Source organism: Salvia hispanica, chromosome 6 (assembly GCF_029641045.1).
Source record: "Salvia hispanica isolate PSC_SH4W2 chromosome 6, Shi_PSC_v1, whole genome shotgun sequence".
Lineage (NCBI taxonomy): Eukaryota > Viridiplantae > Streptophyta > Magnoliopsida > Lamiales > Lamiaceae > Salvia > Salvia hispanica.
In genome coordinates, this window is record NC_142697.1 from 22,280,129 (window position 1) to 22,306,046 (window position 25,918).

A 25,918-nucleotide genomic window follows, 5' to 3' on the forward strand; every position below is an offset into this window, starting at 1 on the left:
GCAATGAAAATTACAATGAAAATTAGTCAAGAAAAACCCTCTTTCCGCAAGACAAATTACATCACGGTTAGTGCTCTCGGATTGACGTATTTTTCCCAAAGATGAAACGAATTCCTCCTAACGTATATTGCATCTCAAATGTGCTAGGCACCTATAAACTTGATGGGGCTTCAAAATCGAGCAAAACAGTGTTCCTAAAATGTGCAATAAAATGTTGAGGGCTTGAGAGAGAATGAAGAATGTTTTGTTAGTGTGTATTTCATTCACAACTCTATGCCTTTTATAGGTACAAAATTAGTACATGAGAGAACATGGAATTAAAACATCATAAATTATAAATTCAAGACAATATATGTTACAAAATTTGTTAAATGCTCATTATTTTATTTAAATATTTGTAACCACCAATGAGTCACGGTAGTGCTTAAAGAATTAGTCAAATGCTCATTAAAATATCTAAATAAATATTCATGAGAGTTACTTAAAATATTCAAATTGGTCCATAACTTATAAATATTTTAGTATAAGGACAAAACATATAAATATTTCAAGAAAAGGCAAAAACTCGCCTTTTATATATGTATAGATATGCGATTTTTAGTCGGTTATGTGCATTATCTTATGAATACAAAATGGATCAAATGGTATATGCACTTTATTGAGTATGCATCCAACATAAGGGCATCATACATTTTACCACTGCCCAATTGTAAAACGTGTATACATGTTATTTCACAAAAAAAAATAAAATTTATAAAATATAAAGAAAATTTTATTATAATTTAATTTATACATTATTTTATTTTTTATCTCTAACATTTTCTCCATTTAATTTAATTTTATTTTCGACCATAAAAATAGTACTAGTAGTTTTCTTTTTTCTTTTTTTTTTTGTTTTGATTCATCCACCAAAATTAATACTACTAATATTTATTTGAGGTAAAATTCTCTGTAATAATTTTAATCTCATTTTCTACTAGAAATATGAAATCATTTTTTCTCTAATTTTCTTTTATTAACAATTTTATATTAACATACATATAATTGGATATTAAGATTAAAATTTACGTAAACGATAAACCTATAAAAAAACAGAAATAAGCAACACAGTCACGTGGGGCAAGTGACACGAAAACCACGAAACAATCTAACTTACACGTGGCACACCCACAATATCTCCCTGGGTTTGCGGACCGCATTAGCTCCATGTTTCGTCTTCTCAATTTCTCTATCACCTTACTCCACCACTCCTATACAACTACTACAATTCACGGGAAAAGAAGAGATTTTTGAAATCCCGTTTCTCTGATCGCAGTAGCCATGGCTTTGAACTCCAGGCCCACCTCCTCTTTGTTATCAAGAAAATTGAGTAATTCTGCTGCAAATGATCCTGCTAAATCCCTCTCTTTCTTCAATCCCATTCCACTTTTCTCCAACATTTCCTTCAAGAATGCTTCACCATCTCCACTTTTGCCTGTCTCGGTGAAGGCCTCATCACCATCATCAACTTCTCCTTCCGCCACTGTTGCTCACTCCCAACAACTCAAGGTCCATTCTCATTGCAAAATTGACGGAGACTTTTTTACTTTATTTGATTGATTGATTGATTTTATTTCAGATTAAGAGCGTGCCAACGCAGCCAATTGAGGGGCAGAAGACTGGCACAAGTGGTCTTCGGAAAAAGGTATCATCTTTGGGTGCTACATTGGATTTGGGTCAATCATGTCTGGAGATACTTGAATTTGATTGTTTGATTTCTGCTACTGTTGCTGTTAGGTGAAAGAGTTCATGCAAGAAAATTATCTCGCCAACTGGATTCAGGTCTGACATTTTCAATACTAGAGTAGCGAACCACATAGTTTGTTAGATTGGTGGCTTATGCTGATAAAGCAAATGAATACATGCTTTGTGTGTGATTGAAGGCACTGTTTGACTCATTGCCACCAGAGGATTACAAGAATGCAGTCTTGGTTTTAGGCGGTGATGGTAGATATTTCAACAAGGAGGCTGCACAGGTGTTTTAATTTCAGATTGATTAACACGTCATGAGGGTCGTCTTGTTCCAAATGCTCATAGGGTTGCTTAATTTGAACACAGATAATTATCAAAATTGCTGCTGGCAATGGTGTTGGGAAAATCTTGGTTGGCAAGTGAGTTTTTCCATTTTGTGAATTTCCAGTATTGCTGTTTCCAAGACCATGTATAAACCTCCAGATTATGTGTTTATGAAAACCATTATTGCTGATGATAATGAGCAGGGAGTTAATTTTGTAACTGCAGGGATGGTATATTGTCTACACCAGCTGTATCTGCAGTAATAAGGAAGAGAGAGGCATGAACTACTTGTCTCTTTTTCTGCATTGTGTATGTTATTTCCTTTTTATGCTATAACTTGCAACTCGTATTAGTTCCACTTCTTTTGTTCATATAGGCTAATGGTGGATTTATAATGAGTGCAAGCCACAATCCTGGTGGTCCTGAATATGATTGGGGAATCAAGGTATATTTTGATCTTAGTAATTTGTCACGAGCCTTGTTTTGCCTATATAATTTTCTGCAGCAAGTTTGTGTCTCTCTTGAACCCTATATCATCGCAGTTTACTAATTCTTAATGTTCTCTTGTTTCCGACTTTTCCAGTTCAACTACAGCAGTGGCCAACCTGCACCTGAGTCGATTACTGACAAGATATATGGAAACACTCTTTCTGTATGTATCTGATGCTTTATCTTTTCTTCTGTAGAGCTTTCTCATTGTGCATTTTTTTTAGGACGGTTTTGCCATAGTATATAATGATTCTCTATGTTAGTGTCTGTAAGATTTGTATCCCTTCATTTATCCTAACAGAGTATGAATTATCTGTGCTGAAAATATCTAATGATAGATTTTGTAAAGTATGTGATTGTAATTGTTTCTTTAGCAGACAGTGTTCAGCTCATGGTGAAGGGAATATTCTAGTTCATGTTAAAGAAACAGAATTCTATGTCAAGCTCTCAACCTTCACAAAGAAGGATTGACTCATTTTCAACTAAGAATATACCTTTATCAAAGATATTGATATTGGGCTTTTTAATACAATATATATTTGATAAATGCTGCTGAATGTTTTGGGTTTTATTATCTTTAGCAGGAATCTTTGGATTCAGTCAAATGATTATTAAGCTTGGAACTTCCATTTGACTTGTCTTAGTGTCCTGCAGATCTCTGAAATCAAAGTAGCTGACATTCCAGACATCAATCTCTCTCAGCTTGGTGCAACAAACTATGGACCTTTTAGCGTTGAGGTAATCGATCCAGTAGCTGATTATTTGGAGCTTTTGGAGGTGAGTAGTCCAAATTCAAGTGCTTGATGCTTCAAGTTCTCCTCAAACAATTGTACCTTTATTGCATCAACATTTGTTTTCATGTAGATCTATTCCATTCTAAAATTGAAAATGTTTGACACAACTTGGATCGTTTTTGGTAGTAGATGCAGTTTATAGTTCATGATCTAGCATACACTGAAACTTCATTCTCAACTTTAGAAGAGTATTTGTGAAACCTTTACATTTGATTCTCTCTGATGGGAATTCCGGTTCCAACTTATTTTGCAGCAAGTATTTGATTTTTCACTTGTCAGGAGCCTTATATTACGACCAGATTTCAGGTACACAACAAGTATTCTGCTTCATGATTCTGATGCTTTTCTGCTTCTTCTTCACTACTTTGTATTGTTTCTTGATGCATCGTTTTAAAATGGTTTAGCCATTACCACTTGTAGTTTTCTTTTTACAATACTTGAAAGGAAAAACTGAAGGATGATCAAACATTTTACTGTTAATCATGAGTAGCTTTTATAGCTGATATTTACTCAGCTTTTGGCTCTTAACCATGAATGATACTATCGCAGTCCTAGTAGGTAGAGACGAAAATCCCTCGATACAAAATAATCATGATGTTAAAATTTGCTAAAACATGACTTAAATAATCTCTAGAGCACATAAAATGGAAATCACTGAGGTAAACGCAAGATTTACAGAACAGTAAAGTAGTATTCCTGTACAATTTTATCTGATACTTTCTGGTTTTTTGGCTTCCTAGTTTGAAGGTTCAAAGGGACAATATAAATTTTAACTTTTCTGTGTATGTCAAAGTCTGGTTAACAGAAGAGCTACATATATATAGCCCAAAAACAAGGTTCATAAGGTGATAAGGTCCACTATGACTAAACTAATCGATGATTTTTTCTGTTCACTATTTTTTTTTAAAAAAAAGAGAAGAAGAAGCTGAAGGTCCTTTATCATTCAAACATTTTCCTGTTGTCTTTTAGAAAAGAAAACTGTTTATCATATCTACCATAAAGTGAAGTTCATAAACTCAATATTTGGTAGAAGAAATAAACTCCTCGTTCTACTCTTTTCAGGTTCACATTTGATGCCATGCATGCCGTCACTGGTGCATATGCCAAACCAATTTTTGTGGACAAGCTGGGAGCTAGCATCGTATGTTTGTTTCTTTCATTTCTGAATAACCAAATTTAATGAACAATGCATGATGGTTCCATATCAAATTACCTCTCCATGAACAGGATTCCATTTTAAACGGGGTGCCTCTTGAAGATTTTGGACATGGCCATCCAGATCCTAATCTCACGTAAGAAGTATACTTTTGAAAAATCTAACATAATTCCTTAAATGCTGATTTTAATTTGTTGATCTGGAATAGATATGCGAAGGAATTGGTGGACATAATGTATGGAGAAAACGGACCTGATTTTGGCGCTGCTAGTGATGGTACGTGTCAGTGTACTTCCATTGTAGAAACATATTTAGTGAAGACTAACAACATTAATGGTTTCTGTTTTTATAAAATTTATTTGCAAAGACAAATAAAATTAAGGAAGCAACAGACATAATTTATTCCGCCCTGATAAACAGATCTTTCATATTCTATCGCTTTATGCAACCTACATATTAATGCTCAAGCCAGTCTATAATCTTATCACTGTCACACTTTTTTCAGGAGATGGTGATAGAAACATGATTCTTGGGAAAGGATTTTTCGTGACTCCTTCAGATTCTGTTGCTATTATTGCTGCCAATGCAGAAAAGGCCATCCCATACTTCAAAACCGGCCCAAAGGTTTAAATAGCATGAAGATTCTACTGCCATTGTTTTCTCTTCAAAGAGCTTACATATCCCCAGCTTATATATGATATAACAGGGTTTGGCTCGATCCATGCCGACTAGTGGTGCTCTAGATCGTGTAGCGGAGAAGTTAAACCTTCCCTTCTATGAGGTTCGGTACTCTACAACTCCTTGTAATGAGCTTTGGCTGATTTATATTATAATGGAAGGAAAAGTATATTCTGATGTCAATCCTCTCTTATGAACAAACTTTGCTTTAGGTGCCCACTGGTTGGAAATTTTTCGGGAACCTAATGGATGCAGGGAAATTGTCGATCTGTGGAGAAGAAAGTTTTGGCACTGGTTCTGATCACATCCGTGAGAAAGATGGTATCTGGTACGTGTATATCAATTCACTTGTACATAAATGTTAAAAGAAAACTTAATCCACTTCATCTATAGGATTAAGCATCTGATTTGATATCATAAGGAAATCTTATGGTTGATCACCTCATCTGCCTTTTTAAGAAGATTTAGTTTGAGTTGGTTAACCGAATATTGCTTATTGACAGGGCTGTTTTAGCTTGGTTGTCGATAATTGCTTTTAGAAATAAGGACAAGAAACCCGGGGAAAAGTTGGTTTCTGTGTCTGATGTTGTGTATGAGCATTGGGCGACTTATGGAAGGAACTTCTTCTCTAGATATGACTATGAGGCAAGCCTTAGATACTCTGCTACTTTGTTATATCTCCTTCTAACGTGTACATTTTACTGCTACTGAAATACCTCGTTCCTTGCACAATAGGAATGCGAGTCCGAAGGGGCTACTAAAATGATTGACTATCTTAGAGATTTGATTTCCAAAGGCAAGACCGGCGATGTATATGGTAAGTATCGGTTACTAATTACTTGACCGAGGGATTGGCTATTTAGCTAAACGAGATATGTTTATTGTAGGAGACTACACCCTGCAGTTTGCAGATGACTTCACCTACACTGATCCTGTAAGTTGATCCTAACCCAAAATCTTGACCTTAATTTTCAACTATGGTTTATATTTATGACACGATCTTCCCATAATTCCGCAGGTGGATGGCAGCGTAGTTACCAAGCAAGGCGTGCGTTTTGTGTTCACTGATGGATCCAGGATTATATTCAGGCTATCGGTATGTTTCTTCTCTGATCTTGAGCTGAACTCAGCTCTCGGTTACAGTTTTCTACATGTCAACATCGTTTTTCAGCTTCCCTTTTCCAGTTTCTCTATCCCTACTAAGATGATCAAACACAGGGTACCGGGTCTGCTGGTGCAACTGTTCGCATATATATTGAACAATTTGAGCCTGATTCATCCAAGCACGACGTGGATGCACAAATAGCATTGAAACCATTGATAGGTTTGATTCTTGTTCTGTTATTGTTTCCCCGTGTTTTTCTCGAAGTTTCTAATTGTCTGTGTGGTTAGATCTGGCTTTATCTACATCGAAGCTGAAGGAGTTCACTGGAAGGGAGCAGCCAACGGTCATCACATAGATTGGGATCTTTGAGGACGAAACGACAGCATTTGAGCCTACCTGAGGTTGGATATTCATCCCCGTGTCTGATTCACAATTGGTTAGTTTAGTACTATGTTTTTTGTCTATATAACTTGCATCAATAGTCCTGGTTGAGAAACTCACTCTATTCACATGCTGATGCAAAATCGACTTAACATATTTATACAAATCATCATCGGTATGTATGGGACGTCGAACAGAATGCACGTTTTACCCTTGTGAGGTAGCATATGTTCTACTATCACTCATAGTAAACTTGTGATACAGGTGTTGATTGGAGTTATATATTGTCAAAAAGATTTTGATATCTTTTCAAAGAGAGAGTGTGTGTGGGTGCTCAGATGATTTGTCTGAAAGTAAGCAACAAGTTCACGTGAATATACACGATACTTTTGGTTTGAAACTTTGAATAAGTGGAAGTAGCCAAGTTTAGGCACATTTTTGAGGTCATCCTCCATCTCAACATTGTCCCCCATTTCTAACCACACTGATTTTTTTGAACTTTTTATAATAGTGCATCTCAAAACGATGCCTATAATGATCGTGAAATTCATCAAAAAATCTAAGAGGCCTATTTTAAGTTATTGAGAAGGAGATTCTCTTTATCACTTTTGTAGGAATTAGGTATTTATTTGTATATATTGGAAGAAATCAATCACTAAAAAGTAAAGTTGAATTGGGGCAGCAAGTGTTGGCAAATCTTGTAGTGGATGTAATGAGTGCTTGATTGCAAAGAAAGACTAGAGGTAAAAAAAGGTGGGACATTGCTATAAACATTAGTATGCTTGTTGATCAGACTCTCACTCACACTCTCAGTGATCTGCTTCGCTAACTATAGTTGTCATCTCCAATAATTGTTGTGTTAAGTGCCCAAGAATATGTTTTGAACATTGAAAATCTACCACTAACACCACACCCTTTCCTACTTGGTAGAGAGATTATCTTGTTGCAAGTGATAAATCAAGTCAAGCAGATTGTCTTGTCGTTGGTTGTGTTGGACTTCACTTAATTAATCATGGAGATTCACATGTTGCTGCTGCCAACATTATTTTCTTGATTAGTAGTTGACACACAAATTAATATTCCATATGTTTAACTTGCTTAGGACATCTTTTATATGGTCAAATCAATTAGTGTATGTAACAATGCAAGTCCACTTGTTAACTAATTCGTCTTATGTGAGGAGTTTAGTTTTGGGTCAAGATCACATATAATCTAACAACCATAACACAATTTCACATTATATTTTGTGCACACCAACAATAAACAAATATTGTTAACATCGATGAGGATAGATTGCAAGCAAGCTTTTCATTATTATGGACAAGCATTACAAAATTTTCCTTATTGCTAATGCGACAAAAGGTTAAAAATTACTTTTCAAGAAAATAAATTAGAACATATAATTATGCGTGAATCCAACATTAATGCCGAAAGGGGGTATAAGGAATGGACAGTGTTACACAATCAGACAAACGTGAAGCATCTTAACATATTTTTGTGTTAATTTTTAATACCATTTCCTTGATAGGTTAGTTCCTTTTCCTGACGTTTCAAATTATGTCTTCCATCGTTCCTTATTAATGGATGCATTTCTTTTCATTGCAAAGTTTAAGAATAATGTGTTAAATAGAGAATGAATAAAGTAAAAGAGAGAATTACTTTTTGCTAAAACATAAATGATTCAATTAACTTGAAACTTTCTAAAAATAGAAAAATGACTCCATTAATACGGAGTGGAATACCGTTTTTTACAGTTTCACTTTTGTACCGTACACGGATACACCATTGTTATGTTCTGATTTTCTCTTCAATTCCATTTTTGTGTTATGATTTTGCTTTTATAATTGTTAATTAGGATTGATTACACGTAATTTGGATTTATATTTATTTCTCAATATTATTAATTGGTTTTTTGCTTTTAAATTTGTCAATTAGGATTTGATTACACATAATTTGGATTTGTATTTGTATTTATTTCTCAATATTATTTAATTGGTATTCTTATTTCGTAATTGGGAATTAAACCTTTGTATTACATTTTTATTAGTTAATTGATGGAGGGACACGTATTTTGTTTGTTGGTATTGTCAGATGTCCAAAAGGGGCGAAACAAGTAATACTTGAAAGTTGTGTAGTAAACAAAAAATAAAAAATAAAAGTAAGATATTTAAATGAAGAAAGAGTTGCAATTGATCAAAGTAAATGTATAGATAAGTGAAATAAAGGACGTGGGATGCAAATTTGAATCACGAATATTGAGAGCGACAGCCTTTTATAAGAATCCATATTCCTCCATTTATAGTAGAACCAAAGCATCGGGAATTGTTAAAATGGCAAGTCACCCCTATTTTGGAGGGTATTCTAACACGTACTCAATAGAAGCAAAAACCACCTTTTCCATTTAATTTTTTAATTCTCACCAAACAGCCTTGGAAATGATAGGGCTGGGGGAGCCATCTGCCTTTGTCTTGCCAAATATAGAAACTAATACTACTTGTCTTTAAACTCCCATCTATTTTATTGTATTAGTATAAATCTAGAGGCGCAAGTGTTATCATGTATATGGTGGGACTGGGAATGGAACGCAACGAGGTTGGGGAACTGAGTTGGGCATTCATAGACAAACACAATATAAATAAAGAAGCAACTCAAATCTTCACTACGACAAGTCAACTCTACAAGTCTTACAAAATTCATACTACATCATTCCAATTTGAATACTAACCTCAGAAAGCACAAAGGGAGAGGCGCTTCCATAGAAATTAAGACTATTTTATCCTAAAGTTGGGTTTTTTGTCTGTGATCATACCTAATGATTATCAGTATCTAGTACTAGTAGTAGTAATAAAGAATGTGTAACTCACCAATTTTGGCGACGCAGTATTAATATATTTTTAAATAATCAACACTTTTTAGAATTATGTACTGGTAGCTACCAAAAGTTAAAACAATATAGATGACTCTAATAACCAAATAGTTGGATTCTGGAGGGCTCAAACTCAAAATTTTGAAATCACAGAAAGCTCCGATGAAAATTTTCTCCACCCTCTCTCGACATAAATCTATAATAACGAAGAAGTTAATTAGATTGGATCACAACAGGATGCAACAAAGCATTAATATATTCAAAAAGAAAAGATGCCATGCATCGCAACACCGAGAGGTCTAAAATTTTATATTACACACCACTATTTATGAATTAATGTAATATATTTCATGTTTTAAGTAATTTAATGAGTTTCACACACCAGTATTTATTTATATATTTATAAAAGTGAAGTCATTACTTTCACATGCACTGGTATCTTTACAATTGAACAATTTTCATAATAATTCTTTAGTCTCTACTGGCTACTGCGTTGCTAGTAGATTAATTAGGGTTGTAACACGCCATTGAAAGGATGATAGCCGTCTTGCTTACCAAAGGAAACGCCAAAATCCATTGGAAACGATTTCTATCGAGTGAGTAAGAGCCCTGTTTTGTAAAAAGACTTCTCCTAGAGCCCTTGTTTGCAAACAATCCCTTTTTTGTTGTATGCGAAGAGAGCCTATAAAAGGAACCTAACTTTGTTCACAAAAATCCCAAACAAACGGCGTTTTGGCTTTTCTATCATCACACCTCCCAAACCCCTCCCAAAATATTCCTATATAAATCTCCCAAAATACAAATATTGAAGAGCATTACAACATTTTCATGCAAAATGAGCACCATAGCGAGCGAAGCATCCCATTCCCTCCCCCAACGCAATTACGATCACCCAAACAGGTCTCTCATCTTCGACGCTACGCTGCTAAAACAACAATCCAACATCCCTCCCCAATTCATCTGGCCCGATAACGACCGCCCTAACCCGAACCCGCTCGAGCTCGACGTCCCGCTCGTCGACCTCCGCGGCTTCCTCTCCGGCGACCCCTCCGCCTCCGAGCGGGCGTCGCACCTCATCGCCGAGGCCTGCCGCAAGCACGGATTCTTCCTCGTCGTCAACCACGGCGTCGACGCGGATCTCATCGCCGACGCGCACCATTACATGAATCGCTTCTTCGAGCAGCCTCTTCACGAGAAGCAGAGAGCTCTGCGGAAGCAAGGCGAGCATTGCGGCTACGCCAGCAGCTTCACCGGCAGATTCTCCTCCAACCTTCCATGGAAGGAAACTCTCTCCTTCCAATATTCGCCGGAGAAAGCTTCGTCTCACATTGTTGAAAACTACTTCCGCACCAAATTGGGGGAAAATTTCGCACACTTAGGGTAATTCAAAACAGAATTGAATTACAAGGAGTTCATGAAAATTAATTGACACAAATTGTAATCCGTAATTGCAGGAGAGTATACCAGGACTACTGCAGTGCGATGAGCAATCTCTCCCTCGGAATCATGGAGATTTTGGGGATGAGTTTAGGAGTGGGAAGAGAGCATTTCAGAAACTTTTTCGAAGAAAATGAGTCGATAATGAGACTCAACTATTATCCGCCATGCCAGAGGCCGGATCAGACCTTAGGCACCGGACCGCATTGCGATCCAACATCGCTCACCATCCTCCACCAAGACACCGTCGCCGGTCTGCAAGTCTTCGTCGACGATCAATGGCGATCCATACGCCCTAACCCGGAGGCCTTTGTAGTCAACATAGGCGACACTTTTATGGTACTAATTAATTAATATAAATTGCACTGTTAATGATGTATTTTAATGCTAATTGATGAGTAATTTGGGCGCAGGCGCTTTCAAATGGGAGATATAGAAGCTGTTTGCACAGAGCGGTGGTGAACAGCGAGAGCCCACGGAAGTCTCTGGCTTTCTTCTTGTGCCCGAGGAAGGAGAAGGTGGTGGCGCCGCCGCATGGGTTGGTGGACGGCGAGAATCCGAGGATGTACCCTGACTTCCAATGGCCGGCGCTGCTTGAGTTTACGCAGAAGCATTATCGTGCTGATATGAATACGCTGCGATCTTTCTCGGATTGGATAATATCAGGAAAACAATCTAATTAATTAATCCCATCAATAATCGTTTTGTCCACTTTTTCTTTGTTTTATTGCATGTCGTCTCCAGAAATGAAAAAATTAATAAACAAAACAAAAATAGATCAGGGTGAAAATGGAATCAAGGTTAAGGGATTAGTTACTTTTGTAGTTTTGGAAAGTTTGTAATTTCATATACTCCTATACATATATGATGATGTGTATATTACATCAATATGATTGGACTATATATATATCAACCTTCCTCGCACTAGATTCGTCTTTACATGCAAGCATATTGCCTTTTTCATTTATTTTTCTCCTAATGAATAAATCGGAAGTAGTGAATTTCGAATATTAACTACTACTACTACGTTACTAATAAAAAAAAAGGAAAAAAAACAATTCATATTCATTTGAAAATTAGTTTGTACTCTATCAAAATTATTAGGAAATCACACTTTGTTCATACAATTATACCAACACGATTTAATACTCAGTTTAATAGGATAGATAACTCATCTATTTTGAAGTTATTTAATCTAAAATAAATAAATAAACTAAAATGGATAGATCAGTTATATAGTATTTCTAGCTAGCTAGGGGACCCGGTTCCACTTCTAATTCCTCAACACTCGAACAATGAACACATGAAAGTACAGAGTATGCCAACAACATTTGAAAAAAGGAGCAAAGTGAAATTACTTGATCACAGCTAGCAACTGAATAATTAAATACTGTATATTTTCTGTAGAAATGGATAAAATGTCGGAATATATCCATTCATAAAGTTGAAAACAATAAGTATCATAAAGTCTGTTATCCATTAAGGAATTAAATTCATCATAGACTAGAATATAGATGCATGCATTGTTTATGGAGATTAGGGCTTGGTTGGGCCACCTTGTTAGTTTCTCATCAAACTCGTAAGCTTGTTTGTTACTGTAAAGATTATGAAAAGATTACAAGTCCTGAGTTGAAACTTTGAGGAAGGAAATAACACTAATTACTGTTAAGGCGAGGGAATGTATAGAGAGGGAGGCCTTTGTCCATGTGAAGAGTGAACATAGTTCTGTAAGTAGCATTCCTACTCTCCTCCACAAGCTTGAATCTCAAGAACATCACAAGGGTTGCTGCAACAATCTTCATTTGCCTATATGCAAATTCCTTCCCCTGGCATATCCTAGGTCCACCCTAATCACAACTTTAATTCAATCAAAACAAATCAAATATAATTGGATGGTTTTCTAGAAACAATGCTAACCTGAAAGGCAGTGAATTTAAAAGGGCTTTCACCCTGAAAACCACCATCTTCAAGCCATCTCTCGGGCCGAAATTCCTCAGCATCCTCTCCCCAGATATACGGCATTCTCCCCATTGCATACGGCATGTAGCTTATGCCGTCACCTTTCTTTATCCTGTGGCCATCGGGCAGAATGCCGTCTTCATCTGCAGACTTCCCGTCCTGCAAAACCATAAGCAAACACCATTATGCATGATTATTAGTACTTTTATTAACTTATTAGCCTCATTTCATTTCAGTGTCTCTTATCAATTTTTTTACCACAGGAACTGCAGGATATAGCCTGAGAGTCTCTGTAAGAGCAGCATGTAGATATTGCATCTTATCAAGAGCTGCCTCAGTCAAGTTGAGCACAAATTCATCAACCGATGATTCATCTCTGACCTCTGTACCTAATTTCACATCTTGTAGCACCTTGTCTTGAATCAATGGATGCTTGCATAGCATATAGAAGAACCAAGCAAGTGTGTTCGCTGATGTGTCCTTCCCCGCGATGAGAAAACTAAGAATTATGTCTCTCAGATACTCATCAGTCATCTTCTCCTTATCCTTTTCGCTTTCAATCAGAAACCTAGATAGTATGTCCTCCTTTTCACCCTAAACCCAACAAAAAGTTATCAAAAAATGAATGGCATAAAACCATGAGAGTTGTTGGGTTACTCTAGTTCAGACTGACCTCTTCGTTCCTCATCTGCTCCCTCTTGCGGTGGATCAAGTTGTAAACAAAATTGTCGATGACTTGAATGTTCTCCTTGAGATTTCTCTCAAGGCCAATGTTAAGAATCCTTTTCGCTTTCCAGAATACATCAACGTATCTCCAATATACAATGACATTGGAGTCGTCAAAGGCTTTGATAAACTGGTTACTGATTTCATCTGATCCAGATAGAGTATCGAGGTCAACCCCAAATCCCACCTTGAACATTGTATCCATTGCTGATTTCATTAGCATATCCTGTAAATAAGATTTTCAACTTCATTACTATATGCAGTTAAAGATACTAATCAAGTGAAAATCATATCTGCAAACTAGGTACTATTAATCTATGATTTTTATTGGCATTGTCAGAATAAGATGCTAAGACATGGTTGACCTAACATAGACAAAATTAGAGAAATTATAATAAAAGTGATGGGAGATATAGACCTGCAAATCCATCTCTCTATTAGCCAGTGCTTCTGCATAAACCTTGGAAGCTAGTTTAGCAGCATTAGATCGAAAACACGGAGCAGCTGAAGTCTCTGAGGACTTTGGCCGAGAACTCATAGCTGGCAAGCTTTCGTTGGTGGCGTTTCTTCCCATCTATTGCAAAAATCCCTTCACCAAATAGATCCTTCATAATACCACGATTGTACTCTCCCTGCATGAAATGCAATAGATGGAGACTCAAATATCATTAGCACTCGACAACTCCAAATTACTATATATACCTTTCCATAGTTGGGGAAGTTGGTTTTCAGGATGTATTCAACATTTATCGGATCAGCAGTATATACTTCACTGTGCGAGTCAGTTATCAGACGGTATGTGCGGTACCTCAGAGCAAGTTTGATCTGGTAATCAAAAAGTGTACGGAAGTGTATGAGCTGATTTATCATTGGTCCAGCCACAGGTGGCCTATGAGAAGATGATATCAGTTCTCTGACATAAGTGAAAAGTGAAAACGCGATAAAACCGGCCACAATGTAAAGGGGAAAACAAAGAAGAGTCAATATGAAAGATCTTGTGGCAAGAGCTCCCAGCAGGAGAAACAGCAAAGCCAAAACGAATACGGGCATACTCATCTCCTAAAACTCGGAGGAAAGATTAGATGCAGAAACCAAGTGGTTAGGATGTTATATGATGCAGAAACCTACATATATCAAAGCTTCTGAAAACAAATATGGATGTCGACTCTTTCATATAATATACACCATAAAGTTGATGTATACCGGCTAATAAATTTATGTGAAAGTCATCGTCCTATATCTTGTTTTATGGAGGGAGTAGTTTTTTTGTCTTAGCTTAAGTGTTTTTTTGGGATGTGGCAGATATATTGGAGCTAACAGGTTTGTTTTGTCTTTGGTTTCATTGTTATCCAACTATGAGAAAATCTCTATCAAACAGAGCAAATGAAAGTTTGATAAAGTTAACTGTATTCCTGCAATCTTGTTGTCCCTTGACGTGGAGAAAAGAGGCAAGAGATGAGAAAAAATCGATCATCCGCAAATAAATTTGGCGATTCTATAGTATGGAAATGGATTTGAAATAATTGACAGGCCTATGTTGTTGCGAAAGTGCAGCTGAACATTGATTAATCCCAACGTTGTTGATTACAAACAAAGAAAGGAATAAACAAATTAAGGAAATCAATTAACTCAACTCAAAAATTCAGAACTCCCAATAAATAATAAAGAACTCCCAAATAATTAATGTAGTACAATTGAGGTGTTCGAATCAGAAAAGGAAACAAAAATTGCTAAAACAAAACTTCGTAAAACACAAAAACTACTACTAAAAAAAAACAATAAAATTATTAATGTGCCAACACCAAAATTTGATGCCCCTTGGGCAATTGCATCTCTGCCAATAGGTTTGCAGCCACATGAAAAAGCTTACCATCTGCTGTTCCTATTGCCACCACCACCACGACCTCTAGAAAAGGATCCTCTACCACCCCCTCCTCTTCCACCACCAAATCTGGCACCTCTCCTATCCCCGAAGCCACCACGGCCACCACCGCCACCACCAAATCTTCCTCTTGATGGCTCTCTTTCCTGCAAATTTGGCAACAAGGTCACCACTTCCAAGCTCACACCAGCAGCATTCTCTTGCCCTGCAAAACCATCAATGCAGCAAGTATGAAACATTAGAGTTTAGAAATACAAATAATATAGGACATAAATCTGTAGGAAATTAAATAGATATTGCCACGAATGTGAGACCATATCACATGTCAAGATGTATGCATTCCAGAACCCCACTTCTATGCCAATTAAATTTTAACAAGATTTTCAAAAACTAAATATTTCCAAAAACTAACCTGCAAGGAAAGCATCAAGATCTTCGACAGCAACGTCGAATACAGCACCCTTCCCATCGGCAGTTAATGAAAGACCCTTTATAGATTCAACCTTCTCCTCAGGCAAAAACCTCCTCAGAGCTCCATAAGCAAACCTGACAATAGTTTACATAGACAGCAGGTTACACAGACAGCAGTAAAAGAAGCTATTTATGGAATAAATAAAGGATCCATTTTCTTAGGTAAAAAACAAATTCATTATTAATCTCAAAAGGTAGTATGGTATAATGGTAAATCCAAGTTTAATGAGACATAAGATGCTTCTCCAAATGGTAAAGCATGATAGCATGACAGCAAGTGGGATTCTGTGACACAGCAATTAATTGAGTATACTCGTAATGGTGTTTATAATTCTTCCTAAGCATAAAATAACTGAGGCACTCGTAATGGTGTTTATATGGTGAAGTTAAAAAAATCAATCACTCACGATGGTGAGTAGATGGGCTTTCCACACTCGAGCTGTACAGTAACATGATTTTCTAATGAAGTGAGAAGTGACCGATTCTTAATTTCAGTGTAACCCTGCAAAACAAAGACCACATATCATATCAAAACTAACAAATTATAATCTGTTTAATACATGTACAAGAAATAGACTTACAGCAGCATTGGCCAATGCCTTAGCAAGTAGGTCTGCTGGAGTTAAATCAGATGAGTTGAGTAACTCTTCAGCTGCAGCTTTGAATACCGGAATCACACTGCAAAACTTGTGGAGTTAGAAACAAAGGAGCTATGAGTACTAAAGTTTAGACAACTGCATGCATATCAGATATACCTATCTGAAATTTCATTGATTTTTTCTGCTGCTTCAACACCAGCAGATTTAGCTATATCAGATGGCTGTGGAGCACTTATACGTTCAAATTTAACACCTGATTCTCTTTCGATCCTAGAAAAATTTGACATCCTAGGATCATAAAGCATCACAGCAACACCACTTTTCCCTGGAAAAAGGTATTCAAATGATTAATAGAACTCCGGCACCTTGTAAAAATCAAAATATCAAAATATTAGTAACTTACCAGCTCTTCCTGTTCTCCCAGATCGATGAATGTATGCCTCTACATCACGAGGTGGCTCACACTAAACACAAAAATGATTCTCATTTAAGCGTCATGTGGGGAACAAATATTAGCCAAACAAAAAGAACATGCTGATATAAACAGACCTGAATAATTAACTGGACATCATCAATGTCTAGTCCTCGTGCTGCAACATTGGTAGCCACAAGTGTAGAAAATTTGCCTGATCTGAAGGCATTAAGAGTTACCTGACAACATCAAAGGACACATTGATAAAAGACATCCACAGAAAAGATGTGAAGGTCTCTAGTCATAGTTAAGCCTTTGTTTGTAACAACTGATCTTAGAGAAACATTTTTCCTACGGAGACATCATAACAAACAGCAGAACCTACTGGAGTGAATATATACACTTAAACAGACCGACTAATATTGATATAAGATACCAAAGCTTGAATGGTGCCCAATGCAGTATAACTTTCCTCATAATAAATATATATGGAAACAAAGAGTTCCTTACCTCACGGGTAGACTGTTGTATATCACCATGCAATGCACGTGCTCCAGGAAGCACACCAGCAAGTGTGGAAGCAGAATCCTTTGTCTCGGTGAAAATAATAGTGCGTCCTCCACTGGATTTTAAAAGAGAGATTATAAGCTTAACTCTGATAAGACTTTAACAAAACAGAAAGAAGCAAATTATGAATATTTTATTATGAAAAGGGCCAAGAAAAAACAAACCTGCTATAGCAACGAATGATGTCAGGAATGAGCTGAGCTCTGGCAGATACAGAGCAGGGAAGGACAAAATGCCTTACATTGGTGCTGGCTTTCATTTTCTCATTACCAACAAGGTCAGCAGTTTTCTTGTCTGGTTTCAAAAATTTGGTAGATATCTAATATCACAAACAAAGTAAGATTCAGAGAAAAATGTTGACAGTCTGCAGAGGAATATTCTAGATTAAATAGACAACATATTTAAATTATAAACATACTTGCTTAACCCAAACTGGCAATGTAGCACTGAAAAGCAGCGTTTGGACTTTGCTAGAATCCTCAACCTTGCCTTCAGAAATGAATATTGGAAAACTCAGTTTAATTGACTAATATGCAATTAAACAAGAGGAATAACAAATGCAAATAAGGATGATATGACACAACAATATTATACTCTTAAACATAAGCACTTCCTTGCATCGATGGTCCAAAAGATTAATAGAAAGAAATAAGTTCAACATACCAAGAATAAGTTCAACATCATCAACAAAACCCATCCTCAGCATTTCATCAGCCTCATCTAGCACTCGGAACTGTAAGGACCGGAAGTCAATATTTCCTCGCTCAATGTGATCCTGCCAGATAAATATCGTTAACACACTAACAAACACTGATTCTGAACCAATTGAACAAACAGTGAAACTAGAAAGAAACAAATGGACAACCCACCTTAATACGGCCAGGGGTTCCAACAATAATGTCCACGCCTCTTTTCAATTGATTCTGCTGTGGCGGATAAGGAGAGCCCCCATACAGGCAACAGCAAGTCAACCCTAGAGCTCCACCATAAACTTCAAAGTCGGCAGCCACCTACAACATAAAAACAACAAGGCATATAAAATAAATTTCATAAAAGAGAGACTGGGAGAAAGATATGGCCAAAGTTCAATAGAAAAGTGTGAAAAAAGTCTGCATGTAACTATACACCCAACAGATAAGAGTACCTGTGTGGCCAACTCCCTTGTGGGTAAGAGAACAAGAACACTTGGTGCCTTCCCATATCCAGTCTTCCTCAAAAACGTAGCACGTCCATTTGTCAATGATTCCAATATAGGTAATACGAATGCCAAAGTCTTACCCTGATGGAGATTACAAACGCAAAATTAGATACATAAAACAAAGAAGTTGGCTAACAGAACATGGAAGACTAGGAAAGTGATTCATTATAACCAATAAGATAGTCCATAGTGTACAACAATCTGAGATGTAGTCGCAAATCCAACAGCCTAACATAGCTACAGAAACCATATCAAATGAGCCAGCGATAACTAGAACCTTATCATCTACTGTATATTGGCAATAAGTTTTGGAGTCATGGACATTATGGTATTCATGCAGACTGCAGAAGTTACAAATAAGAGCTGGGAAGAGTAATAAAATTTCATCTAAAAGCTAATATGTTTAAATAATCTGCAGAGATTGTCTAAAAGCTTATATGTTGGGACAAAAAGATCTCATCTTGAAGGTAGAATCAAAGAAAAACATATGCACAACAGAAACAAAAGAGAAGCAAGTCATATGTAAATCCAACATTGGGCAGAAAGCAGCCCTAACAAACAATAATAAAGCATAAAGGCAGCAATAGTAACCAGTAGAGTCGAAGAGATAAAAGGAGAAAAGGTGAAGAAGCCCAACCTGACCAGTGCGAGCCCTTCCAATCATATCGGAACCATCGAGAATGGTGTCGAATGTCATTGCCTGAATCGGGAACAGCGCCTCAATTCCCTTGGCCTTCAAAGTCTCCCTAAGCGGCGCCGAAATTCGGAAATTGGAGACAGAGTTGGGGTTGTCCTCTTTTTCCTCCTCCTCCTCCTCCTCTCCATGTCCGTCCTCAAATTTCATCTTCTTCTTCTTCTTGGTCGAGCCGTTCACAGGCTCACCCATCTCGGAGCTGGTGTCGCTTTTCTCCTCCTCATTATCGATTTCCAAAGCCTTGCGTTTCTTTTCTTTCTTAATTTTGACAGGGCTCTTGGGATTAGAATCAGTTTCCGAGGTCAATTTGGTCTTTTTGCTCGACTTTTTCGTCTTTTTCTCAGCTGATTTCTCCTCCACCTCCATCTCCTCCGCGAGCTGAGACTTCTTCATCATCTTCTTCTCGTCGGCGAATTGAACCTCAGCATCAGCCATAACAACAGAAGGCATCACGGTCGATAGATATTATTCTGTATGTATAGCTAGTAGAAAAAACCGAGATTGATTACACAGTTTCCCTGCGTGTTTGATTGTGACGAGGGTGGGGAGGGGGGCGGTGGCTGTTATGCTCTGCTGCCGCAACACAAGTTGAAGGCAGTAAGAAGCAGGGAACAGCGGATGAAAGAGGGGTTTCTAAAAATTTAGGGTTTGCGTATTTATAGGCCTACCGGTCACAGAATTTTTTAATTGGCGGCCGTCGAATTCTATTGTAGAATTAGGACCGCAAATTGGGCCGCAACCTCAAGGCCCAAACCATATCAAAACATTACCATCTCAAACTCCATTCGTTATATTTGTAATGACATCTCAAATTGGGCCGCTTCCTATTAACATCCATTTTTTTAGAATTATTGCGACATTATTTGTAACAAGGCATCAATCTCAATTGCAACTTGGTAGTATTATTGCAATGAATACATTCTTTTTTAATCGGAGATATCGACATTTTAAAGTTGTAATTTATGTAAAGCAAAAAAAAAATTGAAATAGACTGAATTCTTTTTTGTCCGTCGAAATGGTTCATATCTACTCCCTCCAACCCACAAGAATACGCGTTCTTTCATTTTTTAATCCATCCCACAAAAATATGCATTTTCTAAATTTGGAAAATTTCTTCTCTCTAATGAGGTGGTACCCTTTCTCCACACTTACTTTTTCTCTCTACATTGTTTTACTTTACCAAATTTATACTCCCTCCGTCCCGCTTTAGGAGTCCCGGTTGAATTGGGCACATGTTTTAAGAAAAAAGTGTTTGATGTGTAATAAATAAATATTATAGTGGATGTTGGGACCTACTTTTAGATGAGTGTCCAATAAATAAATGTTTTAGTGGATGTTGGGACCCACTTTTTGAAGGAACTGACAGCGGAAGCGTGCAATCCATAATTTAATAATTGATCGAACAAATAAATCACATAATAATCAGATCTATTTAGCAGATTATTTAGACAAAATCTATTCGTGTAATTCTCACATATATCATGCTCATAACTTGAATTGATCATGCTTTAAGTATATTGAAACCTAAAACATGCTTTGCTCACCGAGCAGAAATAATACCTTATTAATTCTCCAAAGAATTGATGATGACTAGCGACTTCTCCACGTGACGCTTTGAATACTAGACCACAGATCTTCTCTCTGGTTCCCGAACTGTACTCCAATATCAGTGTGGGCTGATCTCACTGGAATACTAGAACTTAAATAAAGAAGACAGAAATTCTACTCCACGGAGGAGAGGGAAAAATCGTCCAACTCCAATAAGGGGGGACGAAAATTTACAAAATAAAATTATGTTTTCTGTCTCCTTTATTCTCCTATTTATATTAAGTTCCTTTTGGGCTCAGACAGGGATCTATGGACGGTTTTGGATGTGGGCTCACCCAATTTACTTTTTACTAATTAATTGAACCCACGATTTAATATAAGCATTAATTGGAATATTACGAGCAGCCACTACAGAAGTAATATTGAACTCTCCCCATCCAAATCCGAAATTATAAGTAATTCGGGTTTCTGTTTTAACTTTCATTTCCCTCGCTTAAGATAAAAATGTACATTAATTAATTAATATCTGCTATGGACTTAATTAATTAACTTCTTATTAATTCCAAGAGTGGACTTAGCATGAAACGCTTATTTATTATTCATAGAGTGATCAAACTCTAACTAGCTAGGTTCCGAATAATAAAACCTTGTTTCGCGCTCCTCTTGACGACATTATCAAACGAGACTCACCTCGTGCACGATTCAATATAATAGCAATCCTAGCACCGATAGATATTAATCACCACTACCCAATATATCAGGATTATTGGGTTACGAAAAATCCGCACCATTAGATAAGTCAAAGTAATGCATAATCAATACTGTATGCTCAAAATAACCTACATTGATTAAGAAACAAATATTTATCAAGACCTCGTCTTTCAGTAGATAGCATAAAGACACGCCTTGCTGTTAGATCCGTTCAGTGCTTTACCACACCAATGTCATCTTATTTCAGTAAGACTTAGAAATATGCGGACTGGCATTGCAACCTTTCACGATGGATAGTCTAATTCCATCTAGGTCGTGAAATTCTTCTTTTTCTTTGTTTAGGATTGACCGTGTTACCTTAAAGTGGACGTCGCCCACAACCGGTCTACTAAAACAAAGACTTAGACTTTGTTAAGTTAACTTATACATTTAAACATGCAATTAACATCCATTAAATGTAAAACATAACAACATTATAACAAAAATAATCTGTTTTATTCCTTGAAAAATAAAATAAGAGTTTTACAGTATTCAATCACTCGAAACGTGATTTCTAGTATACAAACTCTAACAATCTCCCACTTATACTCAAAACACTTTCGAGTATACAAAAAAATGTGCTAACGTCTAATTCTCCCACTTATACTGAAAGCGGATTGAGGTCTTGTATTAGTCGAACTCTCATTCCTTCAACATGGCTCTCAAACGGCTTGACCGCTAATGCCTTCGTGAAATGATCTGCCAGGTTGTTTTCTGACTCAATCTTGACCACTTGTATGTCTCATCTCTGCACTATATCTCTAATGATATGATACTTCTTCTCTGTATGCTTGCTCGCTTTATGAGCCCGTGGTTCCCTCGATTTCGCCACAGCACCAGAATTGTCACAATAAATGGTAATGCTCTTGGGCATATTCGTAACCACACCTAAGTCCAGAAGGAAGTTCTTAAGTCATACAACCTCTTTTGCAGCCTCCGAAGCGGCCACGTATTCGGCTTCCATGTTAGAGTTTGCAATGCATTTATGCTTTACACTCTTCCAAATTACAGCTCCACCTCCTAAGGTAAACACATATCCGGAAGTTGATTTTTCTCGAATCTACATCAGCTGGAAAGTCTGAATCTGTATATCCTAAAGGACAGAGCTCGGCTGCATTGTAAACTAGAACATAGTCCTTAGTCCGATTAAGGTACTTGAGTATGTTCTTTACGGCAGTCCAATGTCCTTGGCCCGAATTTAATTGATATCTTGCTACCATGCCAACAACAAAACAAATATCAGGTCTAGTACAAAGCATAGCATACATGAGACTACCAACAGCCGAGGCATATGGTATCCTTCTCATCTCTGCTATCTCAGATGTTATCTTTGGACACATCTCTTGAGATAAATGGATGCCGTGTCTAAAAGGTAAGAAACTTTTCTTGGCATCTTGCATGCTAAAGCGTCTAAGTATTGTATCGATGTAAGATTCTTGGGATAAGCACAACGTTCTCTTTGCAAGGTTGCGAAGAACCTTGATACCGAGAATGTGTTCCGCATCACCCATATCTTTCATCTCGAACTAGCTGGACAACCAAGTTCGTACTGATGACAACATTTTTTTATTGTTTCCAATTAGAAGAATGTCATCTACATATAAAACTAAGAACACAACATTTCCTTTTTCAACCTTTTTGTACACGCAGCTTTCATTAGGGCACTTTTCGAATCCAATGTCATCATATTTCAGTAAGGCTTAGAAATATGCGGACTGACATTGCAACCTTTCTCGATGGATAGTCAAATTCCATCTAGGTTGTGAAATTCATCTTTTTCTTTGTTTAGAACTGACCGTGTTACCTTAAAGTGGACGACGCCCACAACCGGTCTACTAAAACAAAGACTTAAACTTTGTTAAGTTAACTTATACATTTAAACATGCATTAGCATCCATTAAGGAGTCGTTTGGTTATCAAGATGAGTTTACAATACATTCGGGTCTCATCTGGGTTTATAATCAGCAGCTATCATGATTTATAATAATCTGGCTGCTTGGTTGGATATTTCAATTAATCACATTATTCTCATCCTTTTGTTTGGTTGATTGTATTGGTATCGGTAGTTAAGTTATTAAGACTTTTTTGCCCCTAGGGTTTTCCACTTATTTCTAGATTGCAGCATATTAAAACCGCGCCTCCCTCTTGGATTTTCATCAATTGCGCGCTGAACTTCCTTGGGAGCAACTTTTCGTCCGACGGCGGCGACGACATATGCTCATTCACGATTAAGAACCACCTCCCACACAGGTTAGATACTCTGAATTTGTTGCAGATTTACCACGGTGATGTCGAGAATTCCTATAGTTAAAGCTGTGGTTTTATAATTTTGAGTTTCAATTTTCTGTTCCATAATGTGGTCCTTGGTCTTTGTTTAAATCATGAATTCATAAACGATTTGGGTTTTTATGGTGTACAATGGTGTATGTCAATGGTATTTGTGGCATAAAACGACTCCTATGCGAGAATCTGCTTTGAATGTTTGTTTTTTTTTTCTTAATTTTTTGTAGTGTAATGTTGCTCTGTTTACTTTATTCGGTACCCATTCTTCTACTTGTGTTTACAGTTGTTATTTGTTAACATTGTCTACTTGTTACTCTTTATGTGACTCATGCCCTTTTATTCTTCAAAGCTATGGCCGAGCCTTCAAGGATTGCACCATCTGGAGACGGCAGTCGGGGCCCTCGTCAAGGTTAATATTGTTATGAACATCAACCTGTCTATATTTTGCTATCGTCAGAATACTTATACATTTTATACTTGCGTGCCTGTAGGGAGTAACCATAGCCGAAGGGCAAGCTTGCATATAACTGATAAGGCGCGTTGTTCTTGGTCTGACCGCGAAAAAGCTGCACTGATACATGTCTTTAAGGAATTGGTGGCTACTGGTTGGAAATCGGATAATGGTTTCCGAGGCGGCTACTTGAAAATGGCGGAAGAATGGCTGCAAAAGGAGTTTCCGAGGACTGATATAAAGGCAAATCCACACATTCAGTCTAAGCTCATAGCGTTGAAAAAAAACTACAACTTACTTGCAAAAATCCTTGATTGAAGCAGGGTTGGTTTCAACGTGCACGGAGACTTTAAAATTGATTGCACAGATGAACAATGGAACCAAATCGTGGAGGTTTGTCATTTTTCACAAGCTTCTGAGCCCACTGATTATTTTTGGTATGCTTTTATTCTTTCTCTTAACCTTGTATACATTTCCATGTTTTCTACGCAGGAAGACAGCAGTGCACGCGGGATGCGCACAAAGTCTTGGCCGTTCTGGGAAGACTGGAAGGTCATCTTCGGCAAGGACAGGGCAACTGGTGCCAATGCGGAAGGGGTGGTTGAGGCAGCAAGGAACGGTTCTGAAGATGCATCTGTTACTGAAATAGGTGAGAGTAGTGATTACTACCCTAGCTTCGACGACTTTATGGGGTCCGAGCAAGTTCAAGCTACTTTTGGGAACAACGTGGTTGATGACAGTAGCATACATAGTGGGTAGAATGTATCTCTGAGGTTCCCCAAAAGATGAAGCGCAAACGCAAAGTCAGCGAGGAAAATAACGGCATAGTAGAGATGCTAGGAAAGTTGCACTCTAAGACCAACGCTCGTCTGGACACTTTGTCAGCACGTATTGGATACGAAATGGATTTGGGGAAAGCCCAGAAGGAAATCTTCAGTTATTTGGGCAACATACCTGATATGACTAAGACTGAAAGGTATGACCTTTGTGACATCATTGGAAAAGAGAACGCATGACTAGAGATCTTCACAGGACTCCCTGATGCTTCGAAACCAGGTTATGTGAAGCGAGTCTTGGAAAATGAAAGACGCATGTAGGATGGCAGCGCACACGTATGGATCTGATCTATATCCACCTCATTTGCGCCGGTATTTTTTTGCCTATGAAAAAACTATGCACTTTTGGACAATTTAATCTTTATTTAATTGGTGTTGTGGTATGATAATCCTTTTTTTTGTAGATCCATATGTGTTGTGACCTTTTGTGTAGTAATTGTAGTTTGATGCTGCTATATTACAATTAGACAAGCCTTCAAGGCTTAGAACTAATCGTTGGTGATGATTTATGATTATCTGTCTTTATTACATGTAGTTTTCCAATTGGGGTTGCCTCTACCTGTTGTACATAAATCGTGTTA

General features: G+C 37.2%; 3 protein-coding genes and 2 pseudogenes across 4 annotated transcripts; 3 read left to right on the top strand and 2 right to left on the bottom strand.

Annotated features, from left to right (window-relative positions):
• The first annotated feature begins 1,218 nt into the window (after positions 1-1,218).
• On the top strand, positions 1,219-6,962 carry PGM (phosphoglucomutase). Its single transcript, XM_089061218.1, has 22 exons — positions 1,219-1,548; positions 1,619-1,684; positions 1,777-1,821; positions 1,923-2,015; positions 2,098-2,150; positions 2,281-2,332; positions 2,432-2,500; positions 2,639-2,707; positions 3,199-3,321; positions 3,592-3,644; positions 4,401-4,479; positions 4,566-4,630; positions 4,703-4,770; positions 5,000-5,118; positions 5,201-5,275; positions 5,385-5,500; positions 5,676-5,817; positions 5,908-5,989; positions 6,060-6,106; positions 6,191-6,268; positions 6,391-6,496; positions 6,565-6,962. Exons 1-22 carry the CDS (start codon positions 1,321-1,323, stop codon positions 6,630-6,632), a joined length of 1,896 nt encoding a protein of 631 aa, XP_088917344.1. The 5' UTR covers positions 1,219-1,320; the 3' UTR covers positions 6,633-6,962.
• Positions 6,963-10,256: 3,294 nt separating this feature from the next.
• On the top strand, positions 10,257-11,900 carry LOC125207420 (gibberellin 20 oxidase 1). Its single transcript, XM_048106750.2, has 3 exons — positions 10,257-10,904; positions 10,979-11,300; positions 11,375-11,900. The coding sequence occupies exons 1-3, from the start codon at positions 10,360-10,362 to the stop codon at positions 11,642-11,644; spliced, it is 1,137 nt and encodes a 378-aa protein (XP_047962707.1). The 5' UTR covers positions 10,257-10,359; the 3' UTR covers positions 11,645-11,900.
• Positions 11,901-12,403: 503 nt separating this feature from the next.
• On the bottom strand, positions 12,404-15,153 carry LOC125206393 (cytochrome P450 704C1-like; annotated as a pseudogene). The gene is made up of 6 exons (XR_016132762.1): positions 14,349-15,153; positions 14,065-14,278; positions 13,594-13,872; positions 13,179-13,514; positions 12,879-13,079; positions 12,404-12,808 (listed from the first exon to the last, which is right to left on the bottom strand). The product of XR_016132762.1 is annotated as a cytochrome P450 704C1-like (transcript).
• Positions 15,154-15,275: 122 nt separating this feature from the next.
• Positions 15,276-20,093, bottom strand: LOC125204833 (DEAD-box ATP-dependent RNA helicase 7-like). Its single transcript, XM_048103573.2, has 14 exons — positions 19,413-20,093; positions 18,722-18,856; positions 18,447-18,587; positions 18,241-18,352; positions 17,996-18,066; positions 17,742-17,896; positions 17,521-17,632; positions 17,148-17,249; positions 17,002-17,062; positions 16,755-16,923; positions 16,581-16,677; positions 16,407-16,501; positions 15,941-16,074; positions 15,276-15,733 (listed from the first exon to the last, which is right to left on the bottom strand). Exons 1-14 carry the CDS (start codon positions 19,917-19,919, stop codon positions 15,513-15,515), a joined length of 2,112 nt encoding a protein of 703 aa, XP_047959530.2. The 5' UTR covers positions 19,920-20,093; the 3' UTR covers positions 15,276-15,512.
• Positions 20,094-25,014: 4,921 nt separating this feature from the next.
• Positions 25,015-25,598, top strand: LOC148923379 (uncharacterized; annotated as a pseudogene).
• Positions 25,599-25,918: the final 320 nt, after the last annotated feature.

What these genes read in the sequence shown, in the direction of transcription:
- LOC125207420 (XM_048106750.2), top strand. Translation starts at nt 10,360, where the DNA reads ATGAGCACCATAGCGAGCGAAGCATCCCATTCCCTCCCCCAACGCAAT. An exon ending in GAAAATTTCGCACACTTAGG is followed by an intron (nt 10,905 to 10,978) that starts GTAATTCAAAAC and finishes CCGTAATTGCAG; the next exon opens with GAGAGTATACCAGGACTACT. An exon ending in ACATAGGCGACACTTTTATG is followed by an intron (nt 11,301 to 11,374) that starts GTACTAATTAAT and finishes ATTTGGGCGCAG; the next exon opens with GCGCTTTCAAATGGGAGATA.
- LOC125204833 (XM_048103573.2), bottom strand. Translation starts at nt 19,919, where the DNA reads ATGCCTTCTGTTGTTATGGCTGATGCTGAGGTTCAATTCGCCGACGAG. An exon ending in ATCATTCGTTGCTATAGCAG is followed by an intron (nt 17,633 to 17,741) that starts GTTTGTTTTTTC and finishes TTTAAAATCCAG; the next exon opens with TGGAGGACGCACTATTATTT. An exon ending in AGGCATTGGCCAATGCTGCT is followed by an intron (nt 16,502 to 16,580) that starts GTAAGTCTATTT and finishes TTTGTTTTGCAG; the next exon opens with GGTTACACTGAAATTAAGAA.
- PGM (XM_089061218.1), top strand. Translation starts at nt 1,321, where the DNA reads ATGGCTTTGAACTCCAGGCCCACCTCCTCTTTGTTATCAAGAAAATTG. An exon ending in CAAGTGGTCTTCGGAAAAAG is followed by an intron (nt 1,685 to 1,776) that starts GTATCATCTTTG and finishes TGTTGCTGTTAG; the next exon opens with GTGAAAGAGTTCATGCAAGA. An exon ending in ATCTCGCCAACTGGATTCAG is followed by an intron (nt 1,822 to 1,922) that starts GTCTGACATTTT and finishes GTGTGATTGAAG; the next exon opens with GCACTGTTTGACTCATTGCC.